The sequence below is a fragment of the Trachemys scripta genome, chromosome 1, assembly GCF_013100865.1.
Source record: "Trachemys scripta elegans isolate TJP31775 chromosome 1, CAS_Tse_1.0, whole genome shotgun sequence".
In the NCBI taxonomy this organism is placed as follows: domain Eukaryota; kingdom Metazoa; phylum Chordata; order Testudines; family Emydidae; genus Trachemys; species Trachemys scripta.
The window spans coordinates 117,609,609-117,626,036 of NC_048298.1; the positions used below are offsets into that span (position 1 = coordinate 117,609,609).

General features: G+C 40.9%; 1 protein-coding gene across 5 annotated transcripts in view; it reads right to left on the reverse strand.

Moving 5' to 3' along the window:
- Positions 1–16,428, reverse strand: part of CFAP94 (cilia and flagella associated protein 94) — a 46,376-nt gene that overhangs the window by 1,560 nt on the left and 28,388 nt on the right. For 4 of the 5 annotated variants that reach the window (XM_034782743.1, XM_034782744.1, XM_034782751.1 and 1 more), the window contains 8 exons: positions 14,956–15,059; positions 13,476–13,746; positions 10,118–10,223; positions 7,661–7,827; positions 6,349–6,499; positions 2,595–2,809; positions 1,661–1,828; positions 1,285–1,398 (listed from right to left, as the gene is read on the reverse strand). In XM_034782743.1, the coding sequence (XP_034638634.1) occupies positions 1,285–1,398; positions 1,661–1,828; positions 2,595–2,809; positions 6,349–6,499; positions 7,661–7,827; positions 10,118–10,223; positions 13,476–13,746; positions 14,956–15,059 (1,296 nt within the window). The remainder of the gene's footprint in view (positions 1–1,284; positions 1,399–1,660; positions 1,829–2,594; positions 2,810–6,348; positions 6,500–7,660; positions 7,828–10,117; positions 10,224–13,475; positions 13,747–14,955; positions 15,060–16,428) is intronic. The other variant, XM_034782745.1, reaches the window with a different exon arrangement.

Sequence of the window (16,428 nt, forward strand, 5' to 3'; positions counted from 1 at the left end):
GTCAAGCAACTCAGATTCCAGGATTAGCATCTCATATGTGATAATTACTATGAACATTGTAGTCTCCCTGTGACTGGACAGAAGATACCATAGCAATTCAGAAGAACAGGAGTACTTGTGGCACCTTAGAGACTAACAAATTTATTAAAGCATAAGCTTTCGTGGACTACAGCCCACTTCTTCGGATGCATAGCAATTCACTAATTCCTCTTGCAGATTCTTTGAAAGGTGGTGGTTGTTAAAGTTGTCCCTTGTGAACTGAGCATTTATTTATCCTTCATCAAAGGCAAGGAAAGGGTGGGAATATTGTACAGACTCATTTAATTGATAATACTGTTAAAATTATTTGCCTTAGCGCTCCAGATTTACTAATGGCACTTAGTATCTAGCAAGTGGGGGTTACCAGCTGTTGTTTTGCACTGCCACGCATCTTACAGAACAGAATTACTCAACCTTGACAAAAGGATACTGTGTATATTAGCCTGTAGGGGCGGGGGTGGGGGGGGGGAGAGAGAGAGAGAGTGTGTGTGTGTGTGTGTCTCTGCTAGTTTCCTGCCTCTCATGGGGGTAGGGGCAAATCTATGAACTAGAATAGCAAGGGGTTTATCATCTTATCTGCAGCCAGAGGCTGCAACTGAATCTGCCCTACATACCAGCCAAAAGAGCTCCTCTCTCTTCTAGCAGGGAACAGAAAATAAGTGAGGCAGGATCTCCCTTCTCTATGCCTTGAAAGAAGGGGATGTTAAAGATCTGACACCTGAGGTCTGCCTGCAAGAGGAGAACACTGGGGACTGCTCTGAGGGGAAGGTGAGCTCAGGTTAGTTGGCCAACTAATAAAACCGTCCATATCTAATGGATAATAGAGGACTCTGACTCAGCCTACCTTTGAATGAAAATCCTTTTTGTACCCACCTATACAGCTAGAGAAAGCAGGTAGCCCTGGACTGCTCTAAACTTTCATAACCAAGCTAACAGTTATATATGCCAGGTGACCTGTAAAGCAGAGTAATGGAAGACCCAAAGAGATGCAATCTCAATAGCCAAATGACTGTTACTTAGGAAAGGCATAGGTGAGTACACCAGGGGCCAGCCCTTAGAGAATCAGTGTAGTACACAAAGTTTTGTAAAACTTCCAAAAGCAGCTAATTCTAAAGCTATTAAAACTGCCAGGCAAGAGCCCTGCTCTGAGAAAGGTCATGAGCTACCTGTAGTTCAATGTTGCTTATCTAGTCTTACGTTACATTATTCTGGATTGTTTCTGTGGACTAAGTCTAAAAGAGCAACCTTAAAAACTACTTGATCTTGACCAGATGCCAGATTCCACTTGCTCCAACTGAAAGCAAAAGCAGATGCAACCAGCGCCATCTGTTGATAAGTTGTGAATTCTGCTAGTGGAGTCTGTAACATAAAGGGTACAAATCAGAAACCACGGATCCAACAAATCACCCCACTTTATGCTAGACTACCATACTGAAAAGCAAGTTGCGCTCAAAAGACAGTGGGCCGGATTCTGGTTCCTGGTCCTTTGGGTGGCTCTGCAAGCTGTCTTACCCAGGTACCCATGGGTTCTGGGTGGCGTAGATCCACCTTTGTGCCAAAAAATGTTGTCTACAAGTAGAAAATTGGATTTAAAAAAAAAAATAGTTCATAGCTGTCTCACCTTCTTGTTCACGCAGACGTACTTGTAAGAGTAGTCTGATGGGAAAATGTTCACACCAGCCTTTTTCAAAGCAATGATCAGGTCAATTAGAGATGTCCATTTTCCTGTCAAGTGGGAAAGTTGTTCACTCCCATCCACCATGACTGAAGACAGCATACACTGATTACCCTGTTGCACAATGCAATAAAAACAAGTTTTTTCTCCAGATCCTAAGTCCCATAGTGACTACTTTATAAATACCTCTGATGCATACACATTCACCTGCACCCCATATCCCCAGCACTACCAACCAATAGCAGCCAGGACCAAAACTTCAAGTGGGGGTGTGTACAGACTGGGAAGGAGGCATGTTTGCTATTGCCTAGCACTTAATCTGCTCCGTTCACCCCTGCCTCTAGAATGTTCCCCGCCTCGAGAGCTTAAGCAGTGCGTCAGCACATTGCCCCCAGAGTGGATCTTAATTCAGCTGGCAGATACCTGTCAGATTTTGAGGGTAACTAGAAGGTAGATTTGTATGTGTAAGTCAGAGGAGGAGATTTTACACTGAGCAAGTATCATTAAAATAGCAGATTAGTTGCAGAGCTGCCTTTTAAGACTCCTAAAATAAAAGGGGGAAAGAGGGGTAATTTGTGGAGAGTTGTGCTTTGTAAGATGGCCCTAAATTTAACATGGGATGGTGGGAGCTGCAGCTTTCAAAATACATTCATTAAACTCTGTCAGCAGTATGCTGCCTGCTGGGCAAAAACCTAGGCTAAAGCACCAGTTCTATTCCCTACCCTGCACCTTCCCAATTCCAGGAGGGGAGGTCAATACACAAATATCCTCACACTTTCATCCTTACTAGGGCAGCCTGAACTCAAACATTAGCTCTGAAAATGGCCTAAATAACCATTGCATGTTATTGGAGTTGCATGTATCAAGACATTTACTGTACCTTAATTTGCATTTGAACTTCTGCAAAGGCTGTAACAACCGTGAAAAGTAATTCATCTGTGCCATTAGGTCTCAGTTCCCATGACTGGTATGGCATATTGAGGTGAGCATCCTGAATCAGTGTGATTGTATAAAAAGCATCCATCTCAAAAGAGATTTGTTTCTCTTTCATTTTGTACTTTATGTCACTGATACCATCAGTTCTCCATTGTTTGCCTATATTGTATATTTAAAAAAAAGAGAGGGAAAAATTGTTAGCGCTGTTGCTTTTGGTAGTGGTAGTACGATACATCACATTTACTTTGGGTCAAGTGGTATGCTGAGCTCTGGAGAATATTAGGCATATAATACAGATAATAGCTGTTAAGAGAAAGATAGTCTTACAATTGGTATCAAAATTTTCCCTAGCCTAAAAATGATAACTTAAAATGAAAACATGGATGATGGTGCAGCTAACAGTCTGGGAGCTCATTTATAATAAATACTACTCTCGAACATTAATAGAGTCAAATTCCACTTTATTACACTAATATAAACCAGGAATAACTTTACTGAAGTCCAGAGGGGGTACTTTGGACTAACACTGGTGTGAGAACAGTGTTTGGCCTTTTAAATATATATGATTTGAAAGTAGAATGTGGCTCAAGATAGATTTATATACTATAATCTAAATTTTCTAGCTGTAATTTTTCTCATAACCATCAATGAGTACTGTTACACTGTTGCGACTAAAATAAATGGCACAGAGGAACTGCAGCACTATTAATGGTAAGTTAGTTCTATTCAAGCAGGCTATTGTAATTTGGTTGTTTGCACATTGAGGAAAAAAAATGGTTAGTTACCTCTCATAACTGTTGTTCTTTGAGATGTGGTGCTCATGTCCATTCCATGTTAGGTGTGTGTGCTTGCCACATGCATGGATGCTGGAAGTTTTTCCCCAGTGGTATTCATAGGGCCGGCTCTGGCACCCTCTAAAATGGCATGGGTATACGCCGGTGTAAGAGGTGCCATTGCCCCTCCTTCAGTTCCTTCTTGCTGGAACTCCGACAGAGGGGTAGGAGGGTGGGTCATGGAATGGACGTGAGCAACACATCTCAAAGAACACCAGTTACGAAAGGTAAGTAAAGGACAGTTACCTGTTCCGTAACTGGTGTTCTTCGAGATGTTGCTCCTGTCTATTCCACAGTAGGCGTGCGTGCTCGCCACGTGCACCGGTGCCGGAAGTTTTTCCCCTAGCAGCATCTGTAGTGGGGGAGCACCGCTGCGACCCCTGGAGTGGCGCCGACATATCGTGCCATAAAGGGGGCTGCGTGCTCCCCCCACCCTCAGTTCCTTCTTGCCAGACAACTCCGACAGAGGGGAAGGAGGGTGGGATGTGGAATAGACAGGAGCAACACATCTCGAAGAACGCCAGTTACGGAACAGGTAACTGTCCTTTCTTCTTCTAGTGATTGCTCCTGTGTATTCCACAGTAGGTGATGTGACGGGTTAGATCACAGAAACCCCCTTGGGAGCTGCCACCTAATGTACCAAGACTACCTCTGCTCCTGTTTTCCCTGCCAGCTCAGGACTTCAGCACCCTGTCTTGCTGAGCCAGATACTCCCGTCTGCTCCAACACAGACCCAGGGTCTGAATAACTTGCCACAAAGCTGCAAGTTTACCTGAAAACAGCTCACAGAAGCGTGCTTGTCTTTAGCACTCAGATGCCCAACTCCCAATGGGGTCTAAATCCAAATGAATCCATTTTACCCCGTATATAAAGCTTATACAGGGTAAACTCATAAATTGTTCGCCCTCTATAACACTGATAGAGAGATATGCACAGTTGTTTGCTCCCCCAGGTATTAATACATACTCTGAGTTAATTAATGAGGAAAAAAGTGATTTTATTAAATACAGAGAATAGGATTTAAGTGGTTCCAAGTAGTAACAGACAGAACAAAGTAAGTCACCAAGCAAAATAAAATAAAATGCGCAAATCTATGTCTAATCAAACTAAATACAGATAAGTTCCTCACCAGTTCCAGAATGCTCCCTTTTACAGGCTAATCTCCTTTTAACCTGGGTCCAGCAATCACTCACACCCCTTGTAGTTACTGTCCTTTCTTCCAGTTTCCTTCAAGTATACTGTGGGGGGGGAGGGTGGTGGTGGTGGAGAGGCTCCTTCCTTAGCCAGCTGAAGACAAAATGGAGGGGTCTCCCATGGGTTTAAGTAGACTCTCTCTTGTGGGTGTAGACCCCCTCTCCTCCCTCCTATGCAAAGTCCAGCCCCAAGATGGAGTTCTGGAGTCACGCTCTTTCTTTGTTCGCGGCTTGAAGGAGCAGCAAATTTTACACTTCTCACTAATGTGAGCCTCGCCCAGACAGCGAAGACACTGAGTGTGTGGATCGCTTCTGGGCACAGAATTGCGACAAGAGTTGCACGACTTGAAGCCTGGGCCACGGGGCATGCCCCGAGCCCGGCAGTAACAGAGAAAAGATCAACAAGTAACTTCAGTGAAAGCTGGATACCACTCAGGCTAGAAATGCTGCAAAGCTGGAGCACAAAGTTCCGACTACCTTCACTGGCGGCAAGAAGGAACTGAGGGTGGGGGGAGCACGCAGCCCCCTTTATGGCGCGATATGTCGGTGCCACTCCGGGGGCCGCGGCGGTGCTCCCCCACTATGGATGCTGCTAAGGGAAAAACTTCTGGCACCGGTGCAGGTGGCGAGCACGCACACCTACTGTGGAATAGACAGGAGCAAGAGGATGTTCCAGCACCATCACTGGCGGTAAGAAGGAACTGAAGGTGGGGGGAGGGCTGCCGGTGCCTCTTATAGCGCGTCACTCCAGAGGGTTCCAGAGCCAGCCCTACATCTACCACTGCGGGGAACACTTCTAGTACCGGTGCATGTGGTGAGCACACACACCTAACATGGAATGGACATGAGCAAGCACTGGAAGAACAACATATTTACTACAACTGACCAAAAACCTTTGGACAAAACATTTTTTCACGGGGATTTACCAATTTATTGAAATCAAAACGTTCTGCAGACGCCGTTCAATTTTGATTAAGTTATCTCCAGAAACAAGGAAAATTCTGAAACCAGGACTTCCACGATCTGGCACCCAGGGACGCCAGGATGTGCAGTGCCAGGACAGCATTCCAGGCACACTGTCTCAGAGCTAGGATTCAATCCCCTTTCACAGAGAATTTTGGGCTTTTATTCCTAATCAGAATGAAATTAAATACTGAAATATTGAAATCTTTCACAAAATGAAATACCTTTCTCTATCTTGCTCTAATATTTACACTATATGGGAGCTAAAACATGTAAACCCAAACAGTAAAACAGAGATAATAGCTTATCATCATTTTAGAAAGATTTTTTTAATGGAGCCAATTGCCAAGAGATATCGTTGAATGAGGACTGAAACACTATACAACATTTTCCTTACTTCTAAATAATTTACAGAATAAAGACTGTTTGAATAAGGGAGCAACAAAATCTTGAGTCTATTAGAAATTCTGCACCAATTGAATGTTAAGCTTTCAAAAATCAAAGGATAATGAACAGCGAAGGGCCCATACCGAACTCTGGATCTGAACTGGATCTCATCTTTATAATGGGACTTGCCAAAGTCTGAGTTCCAAATACTCCATGAACTTTGGAAAAATTAAAATCCAGATCTGAATTCTGGGACTTGAACTTAAGAAAGGTTTTTGGATTTAGTATGTGTGTTTAACAGCTGGCTGAAGACTTACTGTACCTGCAGAATCCCATCTGGCAACCATAGGTTCCTCAAAAAATATCACACTGTCAAGAAGTCTAAGAATCACCCCTATACGTGGATATGTGGCATCTTCAGTTTCTTCTGATTCTGGAGGATACGGATATGTCTCCAATCCTATATCGAGTAACTTTGATGGGGAGGTGAAGAAAAGAGAAAATGTCAACAGCAATAGACTACTAAATTTTGTAAGCCACTTTGGTCCTCTGTAGAGTTCAATAAAATACAATTTAAAGAGCTAAAAACTTTATATATCATTTGATAATTCTACACATCTGTGTAACTTTGCAAATTACACTTTGCTTCTTCTGCATCTTCCATCTGAGGATCTTAAAGGGCTTTCTACAAACACTGTACAGCTACAGAGAGGGGCGACAGCTATTACTCCAGCCCATATGTATGACATTCAAGTACTGCCTGCACTGGGGGCTGTATTGCAGCTCTACATGAAGGTGCTGGGTTAGGGATGAGGAGTTATATGTCTCAGTCCCTCAATGAACATATTTACTTGAGCTAGATGCAGTTTATGTAAATTATGTCTATTAATGAGATGAGTATCACAAAAATCCTGTGATGCAGGTAAATGTGATCTCAAATTTTACAATTGGGAAACTTAGGCATGCTGCCCAAGGACCATAAAGTCTTCAGCAGAGCCTGGAATTAAACTCAAAGCTCTGTTATCACAATCATAGGCTTTAACACATCCTTCTGTTTATAAAATGAAGCAAGGACTTCCTTTTCCTTTAACCACCATCTTTAGGAGCATTTTCAAATGCAGTGATTTCAGGTGTCTGTGCTACCTCCATTTAACAGAACTGGCTGTGTGAATACCTGTCTGAATGCATACACATCCATTATAAGGATGCCACAGTTATATAAGAAAGTTTGCAGATGCAACTGAGGAGCATGATTTGAAAACTCAGCTTTTAATCTCAGTGCACAGAAACTCAAAGGATAGAATAGGGTGACCAGATGTCCTGATTTTATCGAGACTGTCCCAATATTTGCTTATTTGTCCTGCATCCCGACCTACCTTTGGTCGGGACGCAAATTTTTTTTTTTTTTTTGCTCCGCCGCCGGCTTTTTTTTTTCCCCCTGCCACACACCCTCCCCCTCTCTCCCACATCCCGATATTTCACCTGTGTGATCTGGTCACCCTAGGATAGAACTGTTTGTTTATACTGTGTGAACTCTATATTGAGAGATCTCCAGAACTGTGGCAACTCTTTCCAGGGTAATCAGAACTAAAAGAGATTCATTGGGTGCAATTTTGCTTCAGATCTTGACCTACTTCCACCATGGTCCAGCCTTTGATTTGTTTGGCTTGAGGTGGGAGCTTCAGTGCATCAATAAGGTACACTCCACCCACTGGTGTGAACTGGTGCAAATCAACTATATTTTCGCCAATTATCTCTTCTTCTTTTTCATCAGTGGCCACCTGCAGTGGTGCAACCTGAACTAAATAACAACCAAATATCATGTATTAATTCAATGTCTGAATAAAGTACCAAGATTTCAAATCCCAAATGCTTTTTGCACATACAGCATCTAAATATGTACTTAAATGGCTTTCTACGCTGCAATAGCTCAGCGCCACCTTCTGGTGGTCTATGGATTTTTTAAAGGATTCACTGGAATGGATAAAACTGGACAGGCAACAAAAATGAATAGAAGGCTTATTCGGGGCTGGACTTAGGTTTTGTGGGGCCTTAAATTAAGAACTGTAGGGCCTCCAATTATAATTAGGCATATGGCTGATGTGCTACCTATGGGCACTTGGAGTTCCTTTGTAACCAAGGCATTCTGTAGCTGCTTAGACTATGACCACCAATGGATTTACTAATCCATACCTAATGATTACACCATCTTCTTAGGTTTTTAGTACTGAGATTTTGAAGAGAAGGGTGCATTTCTCCTACTACTAGGCCCTGATTCTGTAAGTGACTTCACAGGTCTGCTCAAGCAGATTCACCTACAGAATCAGGGTCTTAGGTATAATCTGTGCAACCTCAATAAACGCAATGGAGTTTCACAACAGTAAATGATAGTAGAATCTGGTCTGGAGTCAGTGAGGTTGCACTGGTTATAACTAACAGGGAGAACTTGGCCCCCATGTTATATAAAATCCTACAGGGGTTATGGAAAGTGCATGCTATAGGGGTTATGCAAAGTGCATGTAAGGCAAACATGGGGCCACAAACTGAAGTTAGAAAAGGAAGATGCTTAACACAGTAGGGGATGGAGGGTGATGAATTTGTGGAACAAAATTCTTTAGAGAATCCGAAATGGCAGAGTAGAGGAAATTCCTTACCAAAATTCTTAAGAGACTTTCCAATGGTGAATGTTTTTTAAAAGTTCTAAGCACTTAAAGAAAATAATATAGGACTTTCACCCTCTAACAATATGTAGGTGGCTGGATGGTCACTAGCAATGTTCAAAATGCATGAAAAATATGTTATTAGGTATCATAATATAAGGAAAACAATTTATTATGAGGATCCACTTAAACTCTGTTCAATAACACAAGATAAAGTAACTACTATAAAACTTACTAAATAAAAGACTACATTTTTTTAAAATGAGATAATCTCAACAAATTAAAAATATCAAGTGTGATGTGTTTCCAGGTCTTTTTTAGAGTGAGATGGGAAAGGGTTGCTAGTTTCAAATGAATATTATATATGCTCACATATTGTGTGTAGTTTTTATAGTATACTGTGCGCATACTACAATTTAAGCTCTCTGTATATTTAATAGTATAATATACTAATCTATGTAGTAAATCCACTGTACTATTTACTACAACTTTGGCGTTCCTTTTTTTTAATAAAAAAAAAACCAAACTTCTTCTAAACAAAGCTAAATACTTGTTCTCCCAAGCTAAATCATTAAGATCTTTTTTAACACTTGTAAAAATATATTCAAATAGAGAAGACACTTTGCTCTTTACATACTTTTTCACACTAAAACAATGAAGAAAAAAGACCTTAAACAAATACAGATAATTATACCATTTCTCAGCACAGGTCTTAGTTAATATTAAGCCTGGGATTTTTAAAGGCACTTAAGAGAGCTAAATGCCTAAAATCCACTCCTTGGAAAAATCCCAGGGGAAATACCTACCTGGGTCATCCCTAGATGTGAACCTGAAAGTTTGGTTGCTGGGGCAGCACGTACAGGAAAGTTCTTTTAAACAGGTAAAAGGCTCTATTGCTCAGATAATCAATGCTGCACAACACACAGTCATCTTGTTTTAGAAGAAAGTGTAAGAAATAAATCAATGTTTTTACTAAACTGAAGAATCTAAAAGTCTTGGAGAAACTGATGGCTGATTGATATGAGAAAGAAGACTACAACTAGCACTGATCTCTTTCCTGGGATTATGGCCCTGATTCAGCTAAGCACTTAAGCATCTTACGTAAGTACATGCTTAAGTAAGGAAGTATTCCTGGGCTCCCAGTTATGCATAAGCTTCAATAACTGACAATCGCAGCCTAACTCAGAAACAAGGGAAGAACCTTATTCACCCACGACAGATACCTAGCTAGAATCTCAAGACACTTGTACATATTATATTTTATAAATATATAAAATGAGAGCAATATCTACAACATCTTTGTACTGTCCATGTAGGTGTCAGTGCTACATTATATACACTGGTTTTGTATGCTCCAATGTTTGCCTAGAGTAAAATCAGAAGTTTAAAAATGTATATAATTATGCAATACTGTATGTAAAATCTGAGTACCTCCTGAAATGGTGCTAACATTTTCTAATTTCTTATCAGATTCCTCTTCTAGCTTCTCATTTTCACCAGGATCGATTTTAGTAATGTCTTTGAAAGAGATGGCACTCTATTTAAAAAACAAACATATAAAAACAAAATATAGTGTTTTTAGGTTACAGTGAGACAGGTGCAATTAAAAATAGTGTAGCTTCTTTGTGAAAATGAAAACCTCGGGAGAATGAGTAAGGCCCTCATTATGCAATGAGATGTGCATGAAGCTCACTGGGGCCATAGTGTAGGAATATCCAGAATGCATCATTATGGCACTCTTCTTTTTTTTTTTTTTTTTTTGCTAGCTGACAAAACCAGGTTTTGGTACAAAAACATTGTCTCAGGCAGTCTGGATTTTGTCAAAGTCAGGTAATCAGCTTTACATATTAAATATATAAATAGAGAGAACACGTTTGCATTTCTATAGCAGCTTCCCTCCAAAAATCCCAAAGCACTTTTCAAATATTAATGAATTCAGCCTCACAGCACTATGTGAAGTAATTATTACTAGCCTCATTTTTCTGATGAGAAAGCTAATGCAGGGTGAAAGATAGGAACTGTAATAGAAACAAACATAGAATTCAGATATCCTGACTCTTTCGTTTGTACCTACCCTATGAGACTTTTCATACCTCTCATTGTTTTCCCTTTTCACAAAGTTATTGTACGTTTTGGATTTTCATCCTAGATGTGCCCTCACCCCTGTTGTGCCAGACTTCTGAGAGGCATAGTAATGGGGAAAGTAGCCGGGCACTTATTGCATGTTTGTTCCCCCTCCGCTAGACGGAGCTAAAGTGCTAAAGTGCTTCTCCGTATACACTGTGTGAGGGAATTGTGGCAAGAGGCAGCCTGCAGACCTGTATGGAATGCCTGCCCTGCAGGGGAACAGAGAGAGACCATACAGCAGCAGAAAGAGGGACAGAACTAGAGAAAAAAATGGGGGAAGAAAAAAACTAAGGGCAAACAGAACTATAAAAGATATCCCAGGTGAGCAACCGGCGTTCAGAGAAGCGGATCCCTGAGGTGGGAACAGGAAAAGAGTGAGGATTGGGGGAGAGGGAACTAGACTTGGAAGAGAGAGGAGAAGAGTGGGAAAAAGAACAAGGTAAGGAGCTTAACCAGGAATGAAAAGCAAAAGCCAGAAAAATACAGGAGAAAGACAATAAGACAGGTGAGATGTGTCATGGTATAAAAGTAGGGTTACCAACTCTCCAGGATTGTCCTGGACTCTCCAGGAATTAAAGATTAATCTTGAATTAAAGATTATGTCATGTGATGAAACCTCCAGGAATACTACCAACCAAAATTGGCAACCCTATGTAAAGGAAACAGGGAGTGGGGATGACTTGCCTCAGGCACTGCTCTGCAGCAAATGTGGTAGAGGGAGACACAACAAGGCCAGGAACCACTGCTGTAAATATATGTTAATAAGATGTAAAAATGATAGTTTACAGTTATTTACCCAGAAAGTTTGGCAGCAGAATCAGAGTAATTTAGAACTGCCTGTTAATCTACAAGTCATAGAAGCTAATAAGAGTAAAAAAAAAGCCATTGTACAACTATGGGATATCACTTGGAAGAGATTCAGATTGATAGAGATGGTATTTTGCCAACCCTCTAGTGGAAAAACTAGACATCAACATACAGAGACTAAACAACCACAACACCAGAGTAAAGACCCATTCCATTCTAAAACCTACTTTGCACCCCTTCAGACTGTCCTGACAGTGTTGGACTCCTGTGTGTGGTTTGTGGGACACTGAATTTTCATGTGCTGCAATATATATACTGCTTACTGTATTTTTCACTCCATGCATCTGATGAAGTGGGTTTTAGCCCACGAAAGCTTATGTCCAAATAAATTTGTTAGTCTCTAAGGTGCCACAAGGACTCCTCGTTGTTTTTGCTGATACAGACTAATACGGCTACCACTCTGAAAACTGAATTTTCTGTAAACAGAATCAGTTCATTCTAATATACTTATTAACATTTTTGAATGACCCTCTTACAGTGATGTCTTACAATTGTATCTGGTATTATCCATGCCCTGATCCCACTCCCATCCACAACAATCACAAATCTTCATTCCTACTACAACTTTCCATCAAAACAGTCATTTCTACTCTCAGATTGCTGGTCTTTCTTTTCTCCTTCCCCTATCTCTCAAGATCCATGGCAGTCCAGCAGGTGTGGCAATCTGTGTGCTGTGCCCTAAGCTGAGGATGGTTACTTCAAATTCCTAAGAATTTGGACTTTCCCTCACTTGTGGTCTACAATGGATGGTGCAGCTAGATAGCCCCCAAATTTGTAAGATTGCAATTTGTTCATCTCACACCTTGTGTGGCTTCAGAGCTTGCCAGTCTTGGTAAACCCAGCAGATCTCAAAAGGCAGGTGGTTGAGAAGATAACCAGAAATGAGAGGGACTATAGGGAAGGGTGTGACTGCAAGGAAGGGAGAAGGCTTAGGATACTTTGGATAGTTTCAAGGAACAAGCCATGGCCTCCTGGAGTGGGCAGAAGAAGATTGGTTATACAAAAGTCTTTGTGGAATTGACTCAAAAGGTTCAGTGTTTTTGAACATCCTGCCACAGCAGTTAAGATTGACTGAGATGCTCTTGCTGTCACGTCCTTGGTTTGAATTCTGCAGGACTGCTGCAGAGCCTTCTCCAGTTGAGAATCACTGGCTTTGTCATTTTCTAGTCTTGGTGGTTTGCCTGAGCTTGGGTTTGGTGATCTTCAGGGTACGATGTATTTTTTATGTGATGTGGCATGTAGCTGATTTAGTTTAGTCTTGTTTTTTTGTTTAGTTGGTGGTGGCAACAGTGCTTATGGATAGCTTTGTCACCTATGGAGCTAAATTCTATATGGTGTAAATAACAACAGAATTTGGCTCTATCTGGTTTTAGTTTTTGTATCTAAGTGCTTAGAGACTACAGTTTAAAAGTGTTTTAAAAATTCACTATAGGACAAATCTTGAGATATTTAGCTCTTACTTTGTCCTCCTCGAGGAAAACTCCCGTTGACGTAAGAAGAACTTCACTTGGATAAAACTTGAGTTAAGATCTCAGGATCTGCTCCCTTACCTTTTCAGGGTACTGAACCGCTAGTACTTTTGTGGTAGGCCCATTTTTAGTTATAAGGAACTCAACTGCAAGACCTTCTCCAAAAAGGAGGAATTATTTTATAAAGAGAATGAACATTTTAAGGACTTTTTTTTGTTTTCTAAGGCACAAGGGAGACATGTAAAGATCTGTTAAGATGCTAATACTATGCAGCTAGGTATTAACTGACAGCATTGTCCATGCTGTACCTTTTACATCTTTCTTACCTTTCTTCCATCAGATTCCTTTTCAATTACCAGGCTGCTGTCTTCCCCACTCTTTTGTTCCTCTTCTTTTTCTTCTTTCATATCATAAAGCACAGTTAATTCTGGTTTGCTTTCTGGGGCTTGCACCTTTAAATGCAGTTTGGGAATGAGTTGTAGTGGGGAAATATGATCATAATGAGTGTGCAAGATGCGGACAGCAACATCACTTGTGGCCACTGTCTTTGGAAGATCAAATCCATTTTCTGCATCACAAAACATATGATTTTTAAATCTGTAAACAGAGAATTAAAGCAAAAGAATGCTCTAGTAAAGTCAGTATAATTATTTGTACATCACACTTCAATATTCCAGTACATTTATCACAGTAATACAGGAACCTATGTTGCCTTTTACCATATGTCACAGTTTGGGGAACAAAACTGGAAAAATAGGTTAGATGGTCATCACATGCTCACCCAGGACCGAGAGCTGCCACCAGCCCCTCCAAGATAGCTAAAACAGAATTAAAAGAATTAAACTCTGCATGCAGTTAAGGATCATGGCCAGGCAGAGAAGGGGAGGAGTCAGCTGTTCTATATAGCATCCTCATAGGTAAATTGGACTCATTTATTAGGCACATTTCTGCATAGGTTAATGCAGCTGCTGTCTGTATTAAGTCCCTCTCCACAGTTTTCACAAACAAGCTGAGGAGGCACTTAAGGTAAAGAGAGTCAAGCTAGGAGAACAAGCACATCACCTGCCTCTGTGCCACTGTAGGAAATGGGCTAGAAGGCATACAGAAGGAGATCAATTCTGTGTCAAATCAGATACCCAAGAACTTGGGCCTTTTTCCCCCATGGATCTTTGGCCTGCCATAGTCTGACTGGAGGTCCCATTTCTGACCAAGCAGACAGAGACCTGTTCAAATGAGAACTCTCCTTCTGCCCATTTTAATACAAGAAGATATTGGCTAGAATTATAAAATCTTCCACACATAAACCTCCATGTTTTGCTTAGGAACATTGGGTGAGATTCTGTGCTGTGCTTTAAAAGGTGCAGCATATTCTGTGCCCAATCGAAGGATGCTAACGTAACACTTTTACACTCTCCTGATTCAAGGCTCCTTTGCCGCACATAGAATAATTTAAACAGTTCTGTGGGGCACAAGTTACAGAAGCCTCCCTAGGCTGCCCTATAGGCTGCAGTGCTGTCCTAACACTCCAGAGTGCTGTAGCCCTGCCCCAACATAACCATCCTACCCTGAGCAGACCCCCTACACTAGGGCTTGCGAGGGAGTCCTCAGCAGGCAGTCTTACAGCTGTCTTCCACAATTCCAGTGTTTGGCACACTCCCCCCTCCCTCCAGGCAGATGAGGGCCACTTGTGAAGTAAAGTGCTACTCAACATGAATAAGGGTTGTCAGAAACTGGCCCTGAGTCTTTATTACATAGAGATGTACAAAGATAGAGCTAATTTGAAATAAGTTCACTTTTGTACTGTACCTTGGATTCTTCTTGAGGTTTCCCCAAATACAGAAAGTGATATTTTTATCTTTTATGACCACATCCATATTTCCACTGTCAGAATCTGCGAAAGTACTAGCCTTCTGCAAAAAACAAATCAGCATATTAATCTAAATTAAACTAGGAGGAGTTGATGTACTTGACACTGATGAAAGAACTGCTATTGTCTTTGCACTAAGAACGATTAAAAAACTGAGCAAATCATAAATTCTTAGGATAACATCTGACTTAAGTAAAATCTACATGTGATAATTTGTAACGGCCTATATGAGATTTAAAACTTTCTTCACTGTGATCACTAGCTAAAATGTTAAAAACAGTCATTGATTACTGTATAATTTAATTCAGTGAATTAACTGATCACATTTATGACATATTTCTTATCTGCCCTAGAAAGACAGAGTCTTCCCCTTGTTCTCTCTAAGTGGGGACTTACCCCTATAATGGTCAGTCCTTGCCCTTCTGTACAAAGGCCCAGAAAACCCACTTGTTCAGTGATACACTCTAGTTACAATGGCCACACATTATCCTTTGTTTAGGTGCATAGCATTGTATTACAGCCACTCAATGCCTTTAGTCTGTAAATCCAGTAAGTCAGGGATTCTCTCTTTTATCTGGTACACTTGAGCTGTGATAAAGTCTTGTGCACAACTACCAGAATTACATAAATCAAATAATAGTAATCCAGTATCTATAAGGCACCCATTATTGTGGTATCTGGCTGCACTTCATATGAGTACCAATAACAACTTCTCAAAATTGGGGAGCGTATATTTTGATGCCAATTTGTCCTCCTTTTTGGCAGCTTCTCGCATAGATATCGTCACATATTTTTCTATGCTGCTGCTTTTGCATAAAACACCCTACGTGTAATGATCCCCTTCCTTCAAATCTATTTTAGTAACCTTAGAGCTAACATTTTATATTTATTGAAGATTCTCCAAAATTATAAAATGTAAAGGGACCCTGGGACAAACTGGTAAGCGATAGGTTAATTTGACTTCAGCTGTGTTAGCTTACAAATCTGCTTTCTCCACCAAGGACAAGAGCTGGGAGTAAGGCAGTTGTACACTCAGGAATGTCAAAGGCAGCTATTATTTTTTAAAACCCCATAAAGTTATCTCAGAGCAAGGCAAAATTCTATTACACCCTGACAATCAGTAACAGGATAACAAGGCTGTTTGTTGAAGAGCCATTGTCCATTCTGTCTCCCACAGAAACAAACACATAATAAACTACAATTTTTAAAGATACAGTTCATCACAGAATATACAAATAAGGTATTAACATTAAAATATCAGCGAGAAACAGAAGGAAGCAGCACATTTTGATATGTATATTCAGACCGTGCAAGGAGAAGGTAAAAGCTGAGCTGTGGCCATCAAGATTGTAAACTGAAGATCAAAGGAAGAGCTAACTGTAACCTGAAAGGTTTCAGAGTGGTAGCCATGT